The 22819-nt window shown below is 43.4% G+C and overlaps 1 protein-coding gene across 1 annotated transcript in view; it reads right to left on the bottom strand.

The window, feature by feature from the left end:
• LOC120634370 (dedicator of cytokinesis protein 1) overlaps positions 1 to 22819 on the bottom strand; it is a 61041-nt gene that overhangs the window by 20789 nt on the left and 17433 nt on the right. Inside the window, exons 2-25 of the mRNA XM_039904886.1 lie at positions 22318 to 22489; positions 20902 to 21004; positions 20283 to 20428; positions 19800 to 19923; positions 19208 to 19429; positions 18552 to 18643; positions 17585 to 17722; positions 16913 to 17039; positions 16461 to 16670; positions 15767 to 15865; positions 15456 to 15632; positions 14807 to 14993; positions 14133 to 14281; positions 13595 to 13758; positions 13035 to 13257; positions 12644 to 12774; positions 11721 to 11895; positions 4640 to 4741; positions 2794 to 2973; positions 2474 to 2694; positions 1827 to 2047; positions 1343 to 1486; positions 554 to 695; positions 322 to 471 (exon numbers count right to left, since the gene is read on the bottom strand). Coding sequence (XP_039760820.1) covers positions 322 to 471; positions 554 to 695; positions 1343 to 1486; positions 1827 to 2047; positions 2474 to 2694; positions 2794 to 2973; positions 4640 to 4741; positions 11721 to 11895; positions 12644 to 12774; positions 13035 to 13257; positions 13595 to 13758; positions 14133 to 14281; positions 14807 to 14993; positions 15456 to 15632; positions 15767 to 15865; positions 16461 to 16670; positions 16913 to 17039; positions 17585 to 17722; positions 18552 to 18643; positions 19208 to 19429; positions 19800 to 19923; positions 20283 to 20428; positions 20902 to 21004; positions 22318 to 22489 — 3799 coding nt within the window. The remainder of the gene's footprint in view (positions 1 to 321; positions 472 to 553; positions 696 to 1342; positions 1487 to 1826; positions 2048 to 2473; positions 2695 to 2793; positions 2974 to 4639; positions 4742 to 11720; positions 11896 to 12643; positions 12775 to 13034; positions 13258 to 13594; positions 13759 to 14132; positions 14282 to 14806; positions 14994 to 15455; positions 15633 to 15766; positions 15866 to 16460; positions 16671 to 16912; positions 17040 to 17584; positions 17723 to 18551; positions 18644 to 19207; positions 19430 to 19799; positions 19924 to 20282; positions 20429 to 20901; positions 21005 to 22317; positions 22490 to 22819) is intronic.

Raw genomic sequence — 22819 nt, 5'->3', positions numbered from 1 at the left:
TTAGGACCCTTTTTGTTCCTCATTTACGTTATTATTTGCAGATATATCATCTATTTTCAAAATTCATTGTTCCAAAATAACTTTTGATTTCTGTAATAACTTTCTCTCTAATGAAGCACAAGTTTGGGTATTGATGTTTAAAGATGAAAAATTCACAATCTAAATTATTGCAAGCACTGGACAATTCGATGAGGAAATGGATCTAGTGGATGACACAATGCGTCTAGGAATAATGTAAGATGATATAATTGAATGGCTCTCTCATATACCTAAGTAATTTATAAAATAAACACTTCTACATGTCGGCGGCTCGGCACTCACCGGATGTACATGTGCGGGCGCGCGATCTCCTCGTAGAAGCGCAGCACGCTGGTGATGAGGTACATGCGCTGCTGCACGGGCGCCGCGCGGTACGTCAGCAGCGCGTCCAGCTGGCGCGCCGCCGCCGCCACCAGCTCCGCGCCCGCCTCCCTGCGAACGGAGGGTCAGCGGGTTCCGCACGCCGCACGTCCCACGCGCCGCACGCGCCGCACGCGCCGCACGCGCCACTCACCTCAGCGGCGGCGAGGCGGCGCACAGAGCGCCGCACAGGCTCACGAAGCGCGCGCGCCACGCCGCGTCCCCGCGCCCCGCCTCCGCCAGCACGTCCAGCTTGTCGATCAGCTCGTTCTCGAACGAGCGTAGGTTGCCCTCGCCTGCCCGGAAACAAATCGCACTTCTGAGATTATTGCTGCCGAGGAGGATGTTTTGGAAGTAAAACTTCTTTAAAGTCGTCGTGATTTGAAAAGCTCGATGAAATGAAAATGCTTCATGACAAAGAAACGAACACATAAATATATAAGGTATGGGAGATAATGAGATATTATACATTACATATTTTGTTTCCTATTTCAGTTAACCATGGAAACTGAATAATATGTAATATAATATTAATAAATGTTAAAGTTCGGGCAAAATAATAAACCTTACATTAATCCTATTTGTTCCTTATCCATTTCAATCTCTCGTAGTTGTTGTTCGAGCGTAATTCCGTTATAAAAAGACGTATTTGCAAAATTATTTTGTTATCTTTTCCAACAATATGGTTTATTCCGAAATGGTCCCATTTAAATCATAAATAAACATTAGCCGGTACACTCGAAAAGGTTTCGCAGATGTTTTCATCAGATCGGAGAGTATTTTCTATTATAGTAGGTATTAATTTATATTTGTGAGAAAATAGAAATAGTAGTTGTAACACAAAGTTTAGCCAGTTAAATAAGTATTTAGTTATTCGACTGGCTTGTATGTTGATATTTAAAACTGCATAAGATCTTTGGTGAGGGGATGAGGGGCATCTGACCTGTCTCCGAAGTGTGCTGGAACTCGGTCTGCATCATGTCGAAGAAGAGCGGTATGGTGGTGTTCCTCACTTCCTCGTCGCAGAGGAAGCTCACCTCCAGGAACGGCTCCACCAGCGGAGTGATGAAGTGCCGCTTGTGATGCTCTGGGCGAACAGACAAAGCAATGAGGCCTTCGCGTGACTCCTGTTGCCTTAGTACAAGATGTGCTAGTTCGCAAACGAGGAGTCGTTTTCGAGTACGGATATACTACACTACATTTTGTATTTCAGTTTGTCAGAACGGAGTGTCAAGTGCAGGGTTGATTACCTACGTTTACTAACTCGATCGCGTTAACTAAGATTTACACGGTGTAGAAAGAGCGCCATCTAGTGACAGTGTTACCAGTATTGCAACTAGATGGCGCTCCTATCACGCGACGGAATAAGTAAACGGAGGTAGAAAGTCGCATTATAGGTGTTCTGTATTCCCGATCCTGAAACTCACCCAGGCCGAACCACGTGTCGGCCAGCAGCGCGGCGGCGGCGCGGCGCAGGTCGCCGTACAGCGCGCGCGCGCGGGCCCGCCGCGCCGCGCCCAGCCGCTCCAGCTGCACGGCGGGCGACGCGGCCACGGCGCCCAGCGCGCGGAACCACGCCGGCAGCGCCGCGCGCGCGCCCGCCGCCTCCGCGCCGTCCAGGTTGGCGCGCACGCTCGTGGCCAGCAACCTGCGAGCACGAGCCGACGTGAAAGCCGCGTGTGATTTGCTCATTTTTGCCACGTCGATAATTGATAGACTCTTAACTGACTTCTTTTGACCGTTTTTAAAATAAACATTTCTAAATAACGCATGACGCTCATTCAATAAACGTCACGTGATTTTCGACGTGGGAATTTCCTCGCTCAATATTCTTTTAGCCATGGCTATACAAACATTAAAATATAATTGTACAATATTTATTGTGAATTATAATGAAATTGTTAAAAGTGCTCATATTTACGTCGTGCGGCCTGGGGCGAATTTCGGCCACGCCCTTTAAAGTTTGTGGATCAACAGAAAGTACGATTAAAGTTTCGATGATGAAAGAGGACTATTTTAAAAACCTTAAACCTTAAGGGTTTAATTTTTATCTCACTATATACTACATACGAACCTAAGTGCGTGTAACATAACGTGGTGTTGCAAGTGCAACATGTCCGCCCAGTGCGGCCTGAACACGGGCCGCTGTAACAGAGACATCATCAGGGCCAACGCGTCGGTCACCAGCGCGTTGGACCGGCCCGAGCCCTCCGCGTCCAACGACCGCATCACAACTGCGTACTGCTCTTCGGACATCTGTCGCACCATGTCGAGGAGCACGCAGATGAGTTTACGCTGCAAATATTCACAAAAGCATCACAAATACGTTATTTTAAGTTTTCGATAGCCAAAGGAACCTCCATAACACGTGTTTCCCTGAACACAACCGCTCACCAGCAGCGGGTCGTCCCTCGCGGCGTCGTCGCGCCGCTCCTGCAGCGTGGCGGCCGCGATGCGCAGCGCGGTGGGCAGCAGCGCGCGCGCCAGCTCGCCGCGGTCGCGCGCCACCGCGCCCACGTCGCCGCGCGCCAGCAGCGCCGCCACCTCGCCCAGCGTCTCCACGCACAGCTCCACCTGCGCACGCGCACGCTCACTGCCACCGACCGTCTCCGACTCGAGCCGGCTACATCACAAGTTAATGCTTATGGAAAGATCTTGTTTTTCCGAAATTACTGTACAGAATAATCTTTATAGAATAATTTCAAAAAATTCAGAAAAAATTCAGAAAAAATATGAGAGAATAAAATTAATCACGGAGCCCAGAAATAATAACAGTGCAGTAGCCAATAACAGAGATTGCTCTGACTTACAGAATTAGAACCGTGGGAAAGTAGACAGACTTTTGAGTAATAAGTTACGTTACGTAAGTTTTTAGTAGTAATGGAAATTTTGACAAAAAAATATACAAATGATATTGGAAATGGTAAAAAGCGCTCGAGGAAAACTGTGCACATAACTTTATAAAATCAACACAAAGAATTAAATACTTAAGAAACTAACCTTCATCTATTTCCCCTTTCTAGTGCGCTGCGTGAAGTAACACAACATTGTTTGAAATTATTTATTTATTGAATAACTTCTTAGTCTATGTCTATTTGTTATTTCATATATTTTAAATATGCGTTTAGAGCGACATTCATCAGCACGCATCGAGTCGTGTATTGTGACACAATACGACTTCGTGATCCACTGCGCTTGATACAGATTGACGGAATTGCCGTGACCAAAAGAACTGAACGAACAAGTCCGAATCGGAACTTCGAACTAACTTGTCAGATCTCTTCGCTCCTCCAGAGCCAGTACATTGAGCGGTACCAGACGCTCGAATACTCTACTATTTTCCAAAGGATCATTAAAATAAATCTTCTTTATTCAATTAAAATCGAGTTGGTAAAAATCTGAGTTGGAAAAAGATTATCTTTAATAGGAATTACATTCTATTTAATTTAATATTATGTGACGATATTTAAGTATCCTGGAGGAAAATGACGAGAGTTTCTCATTCGGTCCGTACTGGCCTTACCTCGCCTCGGAGAACGAGTAATACGATTTACCTGACCCCTGGTTCGAGAAGTCCTCCGCAACCTGTACAGCCAGCTGAGCAGAGTAAGCCTGTATAGCTGGATTGTCGGCCGCATAGCGTAACACCCGGGCCACGACTTGGCGCTAGCAGCGGCATTCAAGCGAATTTATAGACATGTTCGAAGAACAAGCGTATGGGTAAATAGGAACAACGACACAGCGGCGCAGAAAGAGGCATTGGAGTACATATTAAGCGTCAATTTGACAACAAAAGTTTTAAGACCGAATTGCTGAATATAAGTGATATTAAACACAAATGAATTAAAATAGACGGTGTACAAATGAAAGTTTGACGCTCATTCTTGTGATCTCATAACCTTTCAGGTCACTTTCCAGGAATCTGCAATTTTTCTACCATATAACTAGCATAATTTTGGCAAACTTACATCGCTCTTTAGAACTGTTTCAAGTAAGATCTACGGAAGGCTGATTTTTGGGCGGCAATAATTATAAAGCAAGTGTTCTCTAAAACTCAATACTGTGTATGAAAAGAAATATAACTTTTCTTTAAGAGTTCGGCCCTCTAGTAATGGTCCCCGTTAATGTGATAACTAACGTCCTCTTTATCGCGAGTATGCAACGGGGACAGCGGGGGCTCGCTCGCCGCAACCGAGTCGTGTCTCGCGTGCGCGGGTGGCTCGCGTGGAAGGCTACATACGATCTGCATCTGCTGCGTGTGGTCGAGCAGGCTGGCCGTGTCGGCGCCGAGCAGGCGCGCCGCCTTGCCCGCCGAGCGCGACTTGTGCGCGGCGTTGTCCAGCTGCGATGCATACCACACCGTGGGCGCCGCCCGAGCGTCGGCCGCTGATCATGGCATACCACTGGGCGCCGCTAGTGGCCACTAGCCGCGAATGTTTTAAGGAAAGACGTGTGGTGGACGAGGTTGCATTTAAATTTTAATCTTAAGATCTTCAAGAAAATCGTTAAAGAATATTTTTAAAATTTGCAAACTAATATCATTTTTATACCTCAGTATTTGTAAGAATTCATAAACTCAAAGAAAGTTACAGACGAATGGGACAACAGAATGAATTTCGAAATAATTATAATTACTTAACTTTACTTTACTTGTACATTTAATTCGAAATAAATAAATAAATTATTTTATTCATAAATGAATAATTAATTGGCCACCACGAAGGAAACTTCTAAGTATCATTTAGTGAGTTTATCCAAGACAATTTTATTTGTATGAAATCTGCGTCGCATTTATTTTGAACGTTAACCACACGTCAACCTTTCTTTAATTAATGGGAGTGGTACAGCAGTAGCTAGTTGGTATACCATGATCAGTTTTAGAAGCAGAATGTTAGCATTTTGCAGAGTTTACACATTACTTCTTTTATATCCATTTTACAACTTTAATTTAATTTTAAATTTTCATTTAAAATTAAGAATCACAGAACTACAAGAACAATGTGTAACTTCTTCACTGTTTATCGGGTTTTAAGCGTACACCAAAATTAATGAAAAAGTTTACGTTACAAACTAACATGTTCACAAAAACACATTCAATTATTAACTAAAAATTCTGCATTCATTTATCAACAGCTTCTATATGACCCACTGCTGGACAAGTTTTTCATACCAGAGGACTAAAGAGCCAAGATGGGACTCTTTATTCCTCTAGTATACGGAGGAACGCTGCAACGCTCTTTCAATGCAGCAAGTTTGCGAAAGCTTTAAGTTAACAAGTCCCGAATCTTTCTGATATCCTGCAGGCCTATTTTGAAGCTACGCAAATAATTTATTTACTGAGACCTACATCGTACGTAACATGTTAATTTGTAAACAAATTCGTTATTCGTAGTTTAAAATCGTTTAAAGTTTATGTCACATTATGTGTATATTCAGACATATCAGGGTAGAGTTTTTTGGGATGGAAATAATTTAAGGACGAGAAGTCAGTCATCAGTGTTCATGCATACCGGGGCATAAGCGGCATACATTTTAACATTAAAATAAATGATATGCAATTGAATACTAAGCTTAAATTTTAGTCAGGAAAATCTGCAGCAGAGCATACTCTGAACGAGTTTATACAAATCTTTTGTTTACAATTTTTTGTCTCTGACTGAAAACTGTCACGTCGGGGCACTGACTGACATGTCTGAATAAACCGCAAGTATAGTTCGTCAAGTTCTTTTAATAAACATTTAGCATTAAAGCCAGTCGTGTGTTGTGTGTATTCAGAGATTGAATACGCTGTAACATGTACAAAATCATTATGTAGTGCAGAGAAAATTGACGAACCATAATACTACGGACTAAAGGTAAATGATAGACCAGAAATTACGCTCGGAACTTGCCTTTTTTGGTTTCTGCCCATTACAATGATACCTACCTAAACTCACTCAGGGTGAGTTTAGGGTGAGTGTACTATTTTTTTATTATTACTAAGTTAATAAAAATCGCGATGCGTTGCCTGTCTATCATTATTTTAGTCCGTGTGACACATGCTACACATCTGGAGTCTGCACACAACTTTAAAAGCGACATCGAAAGCTCGCTTTGTTATTTTTTAATTAAAAAAAAAACTTCAAAAACCGTTCACTGTTAAAAAAAGTTTTAATTTCCAATTTCATCACGTTAATTTATTATTCTAGAATTAAGTATAATTGTTTTATTTAAAATGTAAATGTTGAGTATGTAGAAGTGTAAATAAATACGTATATAATATTATGATATGTTTACATTATGTAAAAATGTAATGTCTGAAAATCATACGTATATAATGTGTACTTACATATAAATGGTGTATTCTGTGAAATGTTGATGTTGAATAAAATATTTTTAGAGAATCAGGGTCATTGAAGTTGATTGAATTTGGTGAATAAGTAATATATTAATAATCAAAATACATAATAATAAGAACAATACAATCCAACACACAGAACACGGATTAGTAAGTGACGGAACACACAAACACACACTCACACAAATTGAATTGTATTAAAATAGAAATCGGACAACACACGGACGAACGAAAACTACCACCCGACTATGATTTAAGTGACCACTATTTTTACGACTTTCAATTAGGTTGAGTCTCTCAATGTGACGGTATATTCCATTTCGTAACTTAATTTAAATTTCTTTACTAATTTATAAGGAATCATAACATCATTACAGACATTACATTCCGATTATTTATCATTATTTTACCTCGATTTAAATCAAATTATCAAGTTAAATCACTGTTTTTACAAAATTATAACGTAAGCTATAAACAATAGCTACATAATCTCGATCCTTCTCAACTGCATTGTTTTCTGCTAGCCTTAGGATGATGTTTATGATAGGATATTACATCCTATCTGATTGGCTGACAGTTCTTCAGCGTTAGCTAAATAACAAGCCAGTGAAATACATATTTTAGTGAAATACCTACCGCTATTTATTTCGCACACGTTTAAATACATGCACACACACGGAAACACAATATGTTGAGAGAATAGAATAGTTATAATGTGCATATCATGTAATATTTATAAATCATATCCGATCTTATCACGACAAACTAAATTGATGTAGGTTCCTAGTGATTAGCTACTTATGGGCTCCGAAATACGGGCTAACTTGGGAAACTATAGGGTAATTTAGAGAGCGATGGAGAAAGTCATGCTCGAAGATATTTTCGAGGAAATAAGGAGAACTTAGATCTTTAGTTTAGTTTTTAATTATTCTGTTATGTAATAGTGTACATGGGTCATAGTTACCAAATAAAAAAATAGAAGATTCAGAGTTACTGATTTTACAAGGTGGTGCCAAGCAAGAGTATAAAGGTTCTGATTGGCTTACATGACAATAAGTGTACCGGAAGGAATGTTCTCATTTATGTTTTAAATATGCTCATTCGTAACCATTTTACATGTAATTGGTCAGCTCAGATAATGGATTTTATCGACCTTGAATTAGGAAAACGTAGGCTTACTTACTTGTCTTTTTACGGTAGGTTAAATATTTTTGATTAGAGCATGTTAGGTGTTTAAGGAAATTATACAAAGCTTAAATATTACATGATAATTAAAAATGTGCGTAAAAAGATACATTATAATATATAGAAAGTATGATTGAAGACAGATTTTAGGTTATAATACTCGTGATAAAAGTAGTTTTGTGATAGTTAAGGTCACTATTTGTGTGCATACCTCACGATGCCGGTGCTTTAGTACATTATGTTTGCTTATTATGGTTTACAAACTAAGCAATCTACATCGCCCTTGGTGAGTTTTTAAGTAAACAATCGTAACATCGGTGATACCGTAATCTGTCATTTGAAGCGTATAGTCAGACGTTGACGGACAGATCTCTCCAATCAATCTTCTAGACGGGCGATTGTGTGAGAAAAAGTTTAAATCATATGAGTTCACAGATGCATTACGACCGTATTACTGAAACCATCAGAGAAGATTGCGTCTGGTTACTTGAGCTGCACATAGATAATAACTGCGGTGACTAGGTTGCGATGTTTACATTTTATATAATTTTTCATGTTTCAAACACAACATATTATGAATCTAGAGTCGGAACTATTACAGGTGCAACTATAAGTTATGAGTGCAATAAAGGTGCAGTATAATTCAACCTTGATGAATACGATGCATTTGTCTGTTAGTAAATATGTTGCAAGATGTTTAGAAGAATTGAAAAATCTTTTATTTCGAAGAGAAGCAGTTGCTCGTTTTCAAGTATTAAAATTTTACATAAATGATTATTTTTCCTTACAAATTTGACAGATTACTGTAACTGTGTTGTAACGCTTGTTGACCTGAGAACGTAAACAAGGGGCTCTCGCCACACACGCATGTAAGTTATCTATGGCTTAGCTTCCCTAACTTTATTAAAAAAAAAAAAACAATACGTTAGAAAACTTTAGGTTGGGAAAGGTCATGACTGACTAACGCCACATCCCTTGAACAAAGCCCATGAGGACATTTAAATTGGGCTCTGTAGACACAATTTGCAAAGCCGATTTTAAATCAGGGCTAAAATATACTTATGATTTAAGCTTAGTCGATTGTCATTAATAGATTTAAAAACTGTACTAACATTTTAATGAATTAAATGTATTATAATATTGTCAGTAGGTTAAGTTTTTAAAATCTATCAATCTTCGAATAACATACATATAGCGTTGCATGCAAAGCGAGGTTAGACCCCAGTGAGTGTTAGTGACTACGCGCGTACACATGATATTACTGCTTCAAAACTAAACTTACCTTATCGTAGTCAACATTATATGTTTGTATAGCTCAGGACTCAACATTTTAAAAACGTCATTAGTATCTCCCATAAGTCAGATCACTTTAAATTTAGTGATAAATTATCTTTTTACAATACCGATACCAATTCAAACGACGTTTTCAATCAAGCCTATGTTTTCCCGTGTATGAATGGAAATTGTGCTTTATCTACGTGCCTGGAGCGGTGCTGAGTAAGTCAGTGATGACCTTTATTCCACATGTTCAGGCTTATCGATTCCTTGACACACAACATGGAAAGTAAATGGTGCAGCAGGCAACATGCATAGCGTGGCTTACCTCTATCGTCTGCGATCGCGTACAGCCGACTTTCGTTCTTACCACTATCGAGATTAGGCCGAGCATCGTTTGTATATAAAATTAATATTTTTATAATTATGTAGAGTGACACATTGGCAAATGTTGGCAATAAAAAATCGGTAATTGAAGTATTCAGTTTTTTACTTTGCAAACTTTAGTACATTTTTACTTTGGTTTTCGTCTATGTATTTCAACTCGAGTGCGAAAATCCACTGCATTCTTTGGAATGGAGAACTCGCAAGATCTCTTCCTGGGATTGAAACCAGTGACTATGGGGTATGGATGCTCAAGGTAGGTAAAATTTTTGATGGCCCATTACCAGTAACGCGTAAGAAATATTTTCATTTTAATTTTCCTGTCACCTATCAATGAATAGTTTGGCAACGAAGGGATGAGCATGCGCGAGTTCAGTGTTCAATAGTATCGCAAATGAACATTAAGTGAACGATGAGCCTGAAAGTTTCTGGTACTCGGTCGAATCTCGATGCAGTGACGCAGGACCCGGCGTATAGTGCCATGTGCATACATACCATCGCATTGTGAAGTTTAGCACGCGCACGCAGTTAACACACGGACAGTCCCACCGTCCGACCTACTGGGTTGTTTTATAACAGTGGCATTGTGTATTTGTGTCATTTGGTTACCATACTTCGTCCACTAAAAGGGTGGAATGAGAGCAAACTGTGTTGATTCTGTATGACCTTCAGAGCAGAATTGGGTACGGAATCGTGCAGCTCATATTTCAAGGTCAGAATCAGATCAAAATTTACTAGTCGCAAATTTTTACACCACCTAATTTAATAACTGTAGTCAAGAGTTTATTACCATATAAGTGCAATAGAGAATCAGAAACCTGCACTGAGTAAACGATACAACTAATAATCTTAAGTATTTTTGTATCGTTAATTCAAATGCACTTTTAAGCCTAAATCAATCTTCCTACTGGTAAACTCAATTAGAAACAAACAAGCCAGTATCAAACCGACAATAGTAACATGGCCGAAGTATAGCGAAAACCAAAATTAATTGTTGTGTGTGGCAACTATCGTTACGGTACGGTACGTTACTTTCCACCGTTATTTTTTTGTTAATGACTCCTGTTGCCCATGAACACAAAATAAGCACAAGAAACCCTAAGTTATGATATGAATGTGTCAGTCGAACATTTTATGATAAAATGGCGCACCCCCCAAATGTGTAAATGACAATAGTGCAAATTCGATTTTCTGCAAACATTGTCTAATAATGTACTACGCAGAAGAGACGAGATCGTGAGAACGTATTTGGGTTGAGTCATTATCATCAGCATTAATTGACATGCCACATAACATTACGGAAAAAATAGTATTATTTAAATATCTTTGATTTCGGTACTAAGTTTCTGGCATAGATCATTTAGATTACTAAGTAATGCAGATTGTATTGGGATCCGACGCCATTTTGTGCCAATACATCACAAAATGCCTTTCCAAGACAAACTTAAAGAATCACTCAAGCACATAGACTAAATGTATTCTTAACATAGAATGCCCATCGGAGTTCGCAAAGATTTCTTTGAATATCGTTGCTCTAGCACTTAGTACATTATCGACTGAATGTAAACAAATCCTCGTCCAAGTAAGACTAGAAAAAAGATAGCACTACCATTAGACCTATGGGCTTACATAAGTATATGTTCGTAGTACAATCTATTTTCTACACCCTGCAAAACTACTTTCAGGCTGGCAGTCAAGTTCAGGGGCTCTGTACGACCGAAATAACACTTTTTTAAATATTATTATGAGCGGTGTGTTTCACGTATAAGAATACTTAAAATTTAGAAACGAAAACAACTGGCTGATGAGTAATATGTACACAAGGAACAACAAAGAAGAAAATGGAGCACTTAAAAATAGAGACTATCAATACGGCCGATTTTGGGAACGCTCAATGTCTTTGCAGTCTGTTTTTGTGCTAACTAGCTTTGTTAGTATTTAAACCTAGCCGATTATCTTTTTACAGATAATTACAGCATAATTTGCTTGTTGTTCCTTATGTATGTCCCGGGCAACCGTTCCGCCTGTTTCTGTTCAAATGAACTTGGTGGTTTTTAGAGAAGCTAAAAGTGTTATGCAATGCCTCGAGTGTTTATACGTCACTTATGTATGCATGTATGTCGCATGTGAGGGTTCTCACCTCAGCGGGCGCTCGCAGCAGAGCTCTAAGGGTGGAGGCGAGGTGCGGTAGGAGCTTCGCCCGCGGGCCTTCTGAGGCGCCGAGCGGGCCCCGGACCAACTCCAATAGAGCGTGAAGTCTTTGGTTCGAGAGACGCCCCAAGGGTAGGGCTTCAAGTGCCAATACTATGTATTCACTGAAAATTACAATAATTATGCATTTAAAAATGCCGCCTTTATGCTCGAAAATGCATGACTCATTGTTTCGCTTGAGCCGAGCGTGCCAGCGAGAGAACGGAACAAACGTTAGGGAGGCACGATCGGCTTGTCACGAATCTATCTCTTCAATTCAATTCAATTCAATTTTATTTATTTGCTGATACAGGTAAATAGGTGTTACAGGAAAAAAATATATGCAGATCTTAACTGTACCGCGCCAAATTGGCATGCAAATTGTTTTTAGGGTAGTGTTTAAAATTTTAATTTGCTACTACTAGGTACAATTGAGATATCGGCAGTTACAATGTTTATAATAACACAATAAAATTAATAAAGTAATAAATTACAATTAAGTTTATATGAGCACATGTCAAAGAATACAAAATAAATTACTAACAAATGTCATTTTAAATATTCATCAATAGTATAAAAAGAATGTCTATTTAAATATTGAAATAACTTCTCTTTTAAACATTTCATGTCATTTATTAGTGATTTCATTTCGTCAGGTAATTTATTGAATATTTTTATCGCCATAATATAAAAACTATTGTTACACAGAGCGGTTTCATGTGCGGGATATCTTAATGTATCTCTTCTACTCGGAAGCACGTTATCTCGTGAAATTATCATCCGCAAACCGACTTTACAGACAACAATATTTGACCTTCCCGATTGGTCGGGGGCGTGTCCGGTCCGGGGCCGCGCCCGTCCGCCGGTACGTACCAGAGCTGCGTGTCGGGGTAGATGCGGATCATGTGCGGCACGGCGTGCGGCAGGTACTTGAGCGCCGAGCCCTGGCACGTGAGCGCGTGGTCGCCGCAGCGCATCAGCCACACCAGCGCCTCCAGCAGGTTCTGCGGGTCACAGGGTTCACGTTTCGGATTAACATCGGGCATCCGCATATCGAAAGTTCTCTAGACCCAGTTCGAGCCCCTGCACGAACTCCTGCGAGTAATGTACTGTTGAAGCAATTAAATATTACTCGCCTTAACAGGGGAGGATAACATCGTGAGGAATCCTGCACGCCTGAGATGTTTCCGTAATGCGAGTTAGGACTAGGGCCGAGAGAACCGTAGGGACCCGGTCGCGAGTAGAGAGCAGAGTGGGCCAGTACCTGCAGCTGCGGGCAGTAGGCGGGCTCGTCGGCGGGCTCGCCGGCGGGCGCGGCGGCGGGCGCGGCGGTGGCGCGCGAGCCGAGCGCGGCGCGCAGCTGGCGCGAGCGCACGAGCACGCGCGTGAGGCTCTCCAGGCACTTCATGCACTGCAGCAGGCGCTTGGACGCCAGCTCGCCCGCCTCCGCCGAGCGGATGGCCCACACCATGATGGATATCAGCTTCCTGGAACGACTCGGCGGCTATGCTCGCGGGAACGACTACGCGGGGATCGGAGTAGCGAGGGGTCCTTCGTATCACTCTTTGTGAACGAGACTGATTTCGGAACGAATCGTTGGTCTTAAGTTTATTTTCAGAAAATAGATTTGGGCACGCCGTATCAAAACTACTCGAACGAATGAAGGGAGGCCGAACGTGAGTGGTCAATCAGTTCAGACAACAAAGAGCGACGACTCCATGACACCTCCCAAAAATTAAGTCTCTTTGTGTTCCCAAAACTCGCCGTAGCCGTTACGAGAAAGAAATGAATTTCATCATCTTGGATCCCGTTCTCGCCACTCACTCGTAGGCCAGCGCGTCGCAGAAGCTGCGCTCCACGTACACGGCCAGCACGGGCTGGAAGTGCTGGTACTTGTGGTCGGCCACCAGCGCGATCACCTGCAGCAGGCAGTCCAGCACCAGCACCGCGTAGCTGCGCTCGCTGTACTGCGCCTCCTCCTCGTCGATCTGCCGGCGAGCGGAAGCCATTATTCTAGTAGTGTAGCTTTGTTTGGCACTACTAACACTACGCGAAGTGAGGGCGACCATTAGAAGGTCCCGAAATATGTGTATAGTGTCCGTATCAATTTATGCTTTTAGTATGTAAATAAACAATTGGAAACTAGTTGAATAAAGTATTGAGTCGGGCAGCAGGTCGGAAGTAATTGGAATTCCCGTACTGCGTTATGGTCGGTAAAGATCCAGAACCGATAATCGTCCGAAGAAGTTCTTTCCTTATTTACGGGGAGAGTAGGAAAAGATAGCACTAGATTCAATATCTGATGATATTGGATAGGATTGATTGTTTAATGTTGCGAAAGAGCAGCGGAGTTCGAGCGCACCTGCGTGAGGATGCTGAAGAGCGCGTCGAGGATGTCCTGCAGGAACTTGACGAGCTCGTCGTTGGGCACGCGCTGCAGGCGGCGCAGCGCCTCGCGCAGCGTGTCCTCCGCGTGGTGCGTGCTCCACTTCAGCACGCCGAGGATCTCCTCTGCGGAACGACGGACTCGCCTAATCGAGGCTTTGGAAATGGCTGCGAAGGCGTGGCCAAAGGGGCACTACAGTTTACCACGTTGCGAAAAGATCAGCTTCATACCAGAAGTATTTCATTGCTCGAAATGTTTATTGTCCACCTAAAGACTGTAGTTCAATGATTGGACACTCGTTGGTTGGGGAAATTTTGCACACGCGTTAAAATCTGATAGTCCATTTTAAGTACCACCATTACCGAGCTACAGCACTCGGGCTCGGATCCCGTCGAAATACTCCTCGACGGCTAAGAGCCCATAAACGAAATTCGGTTATATAGATACATTTAATATTATATAGATAATTATCAAGCAGTTACATTCACTATATTTAACACATTCGACTGGGACACCCATATTAAGTACCACCGTGTCATTCCTATAAAAGGTGTGTATAAAGAGGGTTAATAATAAGGGTCGATAACAATAAAAGCCCAACATATTGACGTGCTTCAGAGTAAGAAAGACTGCCAATCCCGCGGCCTCACCTCGCTGCGTGAGCTTGGTGGAGCACAGGCGCGTGGCCACGAGCAGCGCGTCGCGGGGCAGCAGCGCCAGCGGGCCGCGCGTGAGGCCGCGGTCGCAGCCGGCCGGCAGCTCGTCGCGCCGCCACGGCAGGCCCAGGCACGCGGCCGCCGCCTCCGCCTCCGCGCCGCCCGCGCGCTTGTAGTCGATCTGGCCACACACGCGCACTTCACACACACAGGTTAAGAATAACTACTACTACTCTGGACTACATCGAACTACATCGATAAGAATGCCTTAAAGCGATCTCCCTCAGTTTTGCACCCCAATATCCCAATAATTTTAACGCTCTCCTGAAAACTTTGACTCGACGGACCAAAAGGATGTGGGGTGTAGTCCTTTGTGGAGTGATCGTAAATGATAGAGGTTGATAAGTGGATACTTTATTTCCTATTATAATAATTTATAATGATATATTGATAATGAGTACACGTCGAGTGCACTGCCCTAGTTATGGCCACGAGGCTCGACGATTGCGCAAACTGCTGACCGTGCAGTGTTCGGTACACGCAGTGGCCCGAACACTCAGTTTTAAAAAGTTTCAACCGATGGGGAGATAAAATGACGCGTAAAGGTACAGTACGAGTGAGAAGTATGGACGGGTGGAGTTGCCTTGTAGACGGCGAGGCTGTGCTGCGTGTCGGGCGTGGTGGTGCCCTCGGGCTGCATGAGGCGCAGGTAGGCCAGCGCGAAGTGGCGCTCGGCGCGGTCCTTGGCCTCGTTGGAGCTGCGGTGGCGCAGCAGGAACACCACGTGCGCCTCCTTGAACTCGTCGATGTTGAGGCACACCTGCGGGCACGGTGCAGGGGTTGAGGCTCGCGAGGGAACAGTTTCAGCTTAGTATGTGTTTATTCTATGTCAGTAGAGGCATTAGCCTTCGCACACTGTCACATTAGTTTACTAGTGAATGCTATCGTCGTTACCTTGAACACCTCCTGCCAGCGCGGTCTGTCGTCGTGGTAATACACCACGGACGTGTACTCGTTCACGAGCGGCACGCCGGCGCCCACGGAGATCACACCCTGCGCACGCAACAGTGAAAAGTATAGGGTGAGTTATTCCAGACGGATCACCACGGTTAATGGCAATTACGAAAGGTGCAGGTGTAGATTTTCAAAGATCCCTAGAAATCCATGCTAAGGTATTGGTGGGATTTCCAGGAGTCCCAGAAATTTAAATCCGTATAATCACAGGATACCAAATTCAATGCTGCAGAACTACTAGTAACCGTAGCATTAGGCTCTTGGCAACACGAATATGATAATGATTTTTTAGCCCCGATAGCTAATCCTCATCTACTTTCCTCGTTCCACATTATATTGGCTTTTGGGAACCCACAATCCCCAATATTACCCACCACAAATCTTTCACACGCCCAAGACCAAAATCATCAGAAAACCGAGACAACTGTAGGAATCCTCATTTGCCTAAATAGTGTTATTTTCACCCATTTACCGGCACAGTGTGTCCGTTCTTGTCCACGACCCTTTGGGAACCCACAATCCCCAATATTACCCACCACAAATCTTTCACACGCCCGAGACCAAAATCATCAGAAAACCGAGACAACTGTAGGAATCCTCATTTGCCTAAATAGTGTTATTTTCACCCATTTACCGGCACAGTGTGTCCGTTCTTGTCCACGACCCTGGCCACCAGCTCGATGTTCCTCTCGGAGGTCTTCCCTCCGCCCTTGGAAAAGGAGCCACTGCACAAGGTCACGTAGAGGTCGTTGCGAGCGTCGCCCGGCAATATCACCTCGGGGAAACCCATCTTGCGTGCAAAAGCCGTATTCCCAACCACTATGTGCGGGTTTTCTTGCCTTATCTGAAAAATAATGGTTGTAACATCCAGACAGAATGATGACATCCTATGACTTGAGAAAATAGGCCACAAATTTCAGACAAATTGTAAGTAAAATTAAAACGAACTGGATTAGTTTTACTTTTAACTAATGCATAAGCATGATATATACTTCTGTATAAGAGTCCTCATTCAGACTGAACAATAAAACTGACATGAAAAATAAAAGATCACATTGGGTAGAAGACGCTAATGGTAAAGCTTGCCTGTTTTAAATCTCCTTCAACCATTTGCAGAAACACCCAAAGGCCCTGCGCCTGTTTTTGGTCTTTAAGATCGCGGTTCGCGATCACCTTCTTGAGGAGAGAATCCATATTATTTTCTTTTTCACACCTAAAACCAAACAGTATACATACTATAAAAATAACATCCACACTATTGGTATTTTAATTGCAATTTTTTACCACTTACATGAGACACGTCGCAGATTTAATAGACGTTACTTTCTCTTGAGACAGACCAATCCCTGCAATCTGAATTATTACACGAGTCTGAATTACTTCCCTACCTGTTATATTGACGCCTGGATAGTCCATTAGAGATATTCAGTTTACCAAATTTAGCCTATTGGTAGGTAAAGCAATGCTGAGTCATAAATAATTAATTAACCATACCTTTACAAGGCTACATTTTTTACAAGGGTGACTCAATTTTAAAAATAATTAAAAAAAGGACTTCCCATTAAATTGTGCAACTTACTGCTGATTAGAACTTAGTCGTCACCACCCCACTTCTGTTCGCGGGTGTGATACAAGGCGACTATGGAAATCAAGGAAGGAATCTTATCCTCTGTCCTACTACTAGCGTCTGCAGCGTCCGGCAGTGGACTGTCACAGGCTACCGATGCTGTGCTCGATGGTGATGTGATAGTCACTCACGGGTAGAAGGGCAGCTGGATCTCCTTGTCGGAGTGGTCGGCGGCCAGGTGCTGCGTGACGTCGGCGCACGCCACGCCGAAGGGCCGGCGCATGCCGCCGACGGGCGCCGGCGCCGCGCCCGGGCTCACCGAGCTGCGCCTGCGCGGACAGAGCGTGAGCGCCGGGGGAGCACGAGCTAGGACACTACGCGGCTCAAAACCCGAAAATGCTCCATAATGTTCTTAAAAGCGTGTGAAGTCTAAGTTGGACTACGGCCTAATCCTTCCTCATTCTGAAAGGCGAGCCGAGCCCCGTAGTGGGTTAAAATGATGATGATAAGTGTAAACGGGGGAAAATTTCCCCTGTTCCATGTCGTCGCGTCGTTCGTCGTGCAGGGAACATAATCAGGAAATATAATTTTGGACTCGTGGCTATCCTAGTCTTGCAGGACGATAAAGAATAAAGCTAATGCGGTCGTGCACACATCTCCTGAACTGACGACAGCTTTAAAATGCGTCATCCAGCAGAATGATGGCACTACTTTAACACTAATTTGTTTTATTTAATGTTACGATTTGTTTTGCTGATGGAATTGAATTGTAACGAGTTAGTATCACTCGTGCTTAATCAAGTGGCCTAGTTATACGCTTTTGTTAACTTTATTGTTTCCTATAATTTGCGTCTTTGACTGACGCTGAGCGCTTGGAACTCAACGAGTGTGGAAACACATCGTGTGAGCCCTGCAAATGATCTACACGCGTATAAACACCACTTTCTCAAAAGCGTCTCGTACGCTTAGTGGGGTATACGCCTCACTCCGTAAAGAAAGTTGATACAGATGTAACACATATTTCAGGAGTCTTAAATCTGCGCTTGCAGAGTAGTTCTTTAATTCTGTCAACTTCTTGTAATTGACGTTCTTACGAACCTTTAAATAGGAAATATAAAATGCAATATTTGTACCTGCCGGAGCCAAAGACAAGCCTACCTGTGATCTATATTCTGCGGTTCCATGGGGCCTATCCGGACAACATGGCATACTAAAAAAATTTTCTCCTTCTTTATGTCACTGCCCAGATCCTAGAAACAAATCAACATATTACTATGGCGTATTCGAAATTATAATACCCAATGTCATTTCTATTTTATACGTTACCGTATAGCTGTGTTTTGTTTGGAATAAACCTGAACTTGTGTCTTAAGAGGGGTCGAACTGCATATATCCCGTTCCGAAACTATATTGAGGCATTCGATTTCGACACAATGGTCTTACATTTCTTTAGTAATGCGATAAAAAGTTGTGAGCTGTCATAAATAGCATGCGAGACAACACTGATCTATGTGGAACGCCATCAGTTACAGGCTACGGATTTGGTAGCAAATGCTGCTACCGTTAAAGAAGCTGTCGATTCGATGACGCAGCTCAGGAATATTTATATTTTATCGAAGTGCACTGTGCCGATCCCGTTCAATCAACTCGCAGTCTGCTAAAGCCGGGGGCTCGATAACATGTGTTTATATCAATAATTGACATACCAGGCAGACGACCCACCCGATGATAAGTGGGAAACTATCCCCCGTTACCAGAGTAACACTTCGGATGCTAGTATGTAATATACACGGAAGCAATAAGTGTCCACTCACGCCGAACACGCCGCAGGGCGCGGCCAGCAGGTCTGCGCCGCGCGCGGGCGGCCAGCGCAGCCGCACGCTCTCGGTGAGCTGCGCGCCCGCCGCGTCGTGCAGCGCCAGCGCCAGCTCGGCCGCGGCGCGCGCGCGGCACACGAAGTTCTTCACGCTCACCAGCACGCCGAACGAGCGCGCGCCGCCCGCGGTGCTGGCCGGCCGGCTCGCGGGCGTGCTCTCCTGCGGAAGGGGGATCCGTTCGAAACGCCCAAACCTGCACTTCCGACCCGACTAACGACTATTCTGCACGAAGGAGGATTCTGCCAAGATATTATCTAGTGATTCTGATGATGCGACCTTGATTTCGCTGCTCAGAAGATTTGGGCAATCTGCTGAGCAGGGTCCTGAGGGAAACCGTTGTCAGATGTCAATTGTTGCATAATATGTTGAAAACTCAGAATTCTTCGCGGTAGCACTCGGTGGAATTAATCGAAAGACAGAGAGCCGCTAGACGCGTGTGCCGATATCCGAGCATTTTTAACCTCGGCGGCAGTAAGTCGGCCTCTCGGTTGATACGAGTTCTGTGGAAGCCGATGACGACGACGCTCACCATATTCTTGTCGATCCTCGCGTTGGCTTCGTCGTGCAGCGCGTTGAGCTTGAAGGTGGACGTGGCCAGCGGGTCCACCAGCTGGCCGTTCACGTCGCGCACGGCCAGCTCCATGCCCAGCGCCCTGCGGAAAGACTCGCAACAATCAACACTTCTGCTTTAAATAACCAAGCGTTCGCACATATTTTGAGGATTATAATGAGGCGATGTCGATGACTACCTTCGTTAGATAGTTTAAAATTGACGAAAGTTTAAGCTGAGGAAGACTTTTGATAACGAGGGCTCTAAACGTTTTGAAATTCGAACAAAGAATTCTTGGACAATATTTACAACATCTCTTGCGACCAAATGCACATTTTAAACAACGTTGAACGTGGGAGTCATAATAGGCAGGGTCGGAAGACGTCGGGAGGATTCCGGAGGTGTGGAGATTCGCGGATGGTGGCCAAGTCGTAGGCCTATCGAGGTGCGGGCGGTACGCACCGGTTGCCCTTGTCGATGGTGAAGACGGCGGTGCGCGCCACGCGGCGCAGCAGGTCCAGCGGCAGCGCGCCCGACGCCGCCTGCGCGCGCAGCTCCAGCAGGGCGCGCATGCTCACCTCCATGAACTTGAAGCGGTCGTCGTTGGTCTGCGGCACAACAACACCACCCCAGTGAGTCGCGACACTCGGGCGGAAGCAGTTATTATGAAAATTAAACTTTATTGGCTATAGAGTAGTTTCCGCAAAGTAACGCCTGCTTCTATCCAATACAGAAGCAGTTAGGTGTTCAAAATATCACTTGCTCCGACGATGAAGGAAAACCTGCATCCCTGTGGGTCCTCTATAAATGAAAACTTTATTATCGAAGGCGTGTGGAATTCACCGATCCACCCTCGGGCCAGCGTGGTGGAACCCTTCTCATTTTGGGAGGACCCCCGAGCCCTGTAATGGGCCGATAATGGGTTGATATCATGATGATGAAGAATTTCTTATAAACAATGAATGTTGGCGTGAGTGACACAAATTTACAATATGATAGCTTATTTAAATTTTACTGTGACGTTAATGTACATACGAAAACATCTATGAGCCGGATAATAGAGGGAGTTCAGCAATCTCACCGTGTAGAGAAGCTTCCAGTGTTGGAGCCATTCCCGCAGCGTCACGGCTATGTCGTGCACCACGCCGCTCCCGCCCGCCGAGGCGACCACCGTCTCGCCGCACCTTGGACCGACAACAAACACACTGACTACAATGTGTTACGCAATGACTGCAAGGTTTGCACGAGACACGAACTATTACATGATTTCATGTCATCCTCTCAGAACAAAATGAATTTCATAAACTTTTATACCATACTACTCAGCGCAACTGAAAACCTGATTCATTGTTAGCTTTATGAATGGATACATTGTGTTAATGGAACTATAATAAATCTATTCTTTAATAGCGCGGGTATCACTTTGGAATCGTACAGAGACATGAGCGAATTTTAGCTGCTTTAAGGTTTTGATATGATTAGAGGTTGCAATGGTTAACGCGCATAATCAAATTAGGATCACCCGAACGCTCAGCATAGTATAAATTATATTTCAGTTATTTTTAGATAAATTTAAAATAACTTTAAAAGTTCTATCAAAGTATTCGGATCTGCGCGGCGTCCAATCTACTCATAATTATTCATATGTCAGGGTTGCAGCTACTCCCGGAATCCATCTCGTCACAATAAAACCGGTGCAGCATCTGCGGGTCGGCGACCTGCTGATAAGGCGAACGAGTGAATCACGCGGCGGCACTCGCTCATTAAAATATTATCGCTTTTCACTATTGCTCCCATACATGCAGTGTAAGCGCTTCTGCAGCACTATTTCGAATAATGGTTTGATTAATAGAACACTTATAGTAAAGGCTGATGTTCTTTAAAACTTTTCAACAGTTATCACTGGTTCCTATTTAACTTCTGGTGTTATATGTGTTATTTTTGATTCCACTCCGGATTCATTAACTTGCTTATGTATCTCTTCTATAAACTTTGAAAGATATTTTGAATTAAACCAACTAGTGGAAGAAGTGCACCATTTTTTTGATGAAGTGTATTTGGTCTCGAGGGCTTCCAAGATACAAAGGCATTTTCGGTGTTTCAAAACTCCCACGAAAACCGCTACTTTTCCCAGGATAGAATATTCTGTTGTTAGCCCCGTCTCGGAGATGCAATCTATTTACACACTTTAATTCGCCAAGATCTGTATTCTGTACAGTCCTCCGGGAACTTATGGTGTAGCGGAATATAAATTATCTATATTTCCTATTCCCATCTCCAGGGGCAATATATATATGCTAAATATCATCAATATATATAATAAATAAGCAAAGGAATATTGGTATGAATCGCGGAAGTAGAGTAGAGCTTTTTGTGATCAGAGCTCGTCCGGGCACATGAAGCTTAACACCTGCAACTCAGGTTGAGGGACACAAGGCGCAGCAGGAGGAGTTCCTCAATTTTTAAGGTTTTAAAGAAGAAAAAGAAATGCACTCACCTGTATACATTGCAGTCGCGGATGGTGACGTAGGCCTTGGGGAAGGCACCGCTCGCGTCGCGGCGTATGCTGCTGCCCCAGTACCACAGCTCCGTCTCCCGCTCCAGGTGCACCAGCTCGCCCACGGCCAGCGGCAAGTGGAACGGCTTCGACGAGTTGAAGTTATACACAGCTGCCGAAAACATGAACTGAGCTATATACTGACAATTAAAGCTTTACAAAGATAACAGTGTGATGACATAACTCTGTAACGCGTTCGCTGACTATGGGATTACATAAAAAAGCTCAGTCACTCAGAGAGAGCTATGCTCGTATTATCTCTACATGATCAAATCAGGAATGGAGGAATCCAGTCAGAATGCTGCCAAGTAGTATTGTTTGAAGAGTGTGGCCAGTACATTAATAGGTAAATTATTTATTTGCAGCTGTCTATCGATTATAGACGTCCCAATCTTTTTTTCCGGCTCAAAACCCTAATACGTAGGATATTTGGGTTTCTGAA

Source organism: Pararge aegeria, chromosome 23 (assembly GCF_905163445.1).
Source record: "Pararge aegeria chromosome 23, ilParAegt1.1, whole genome shotgun sequence".
In the NCBI taxonomy this organism is placed as follows: domain Eukaryota; kingdom Metazoa; phylum Arthropoda; class Insecta; order Lepidoptera; family Nymphalidae; genus Pararge; species Pararge aegeria.
Note: the sequence above shows the minus strand (reverse complement) of the source record. Positions and strands in the feature narration are given on the sequence as shown.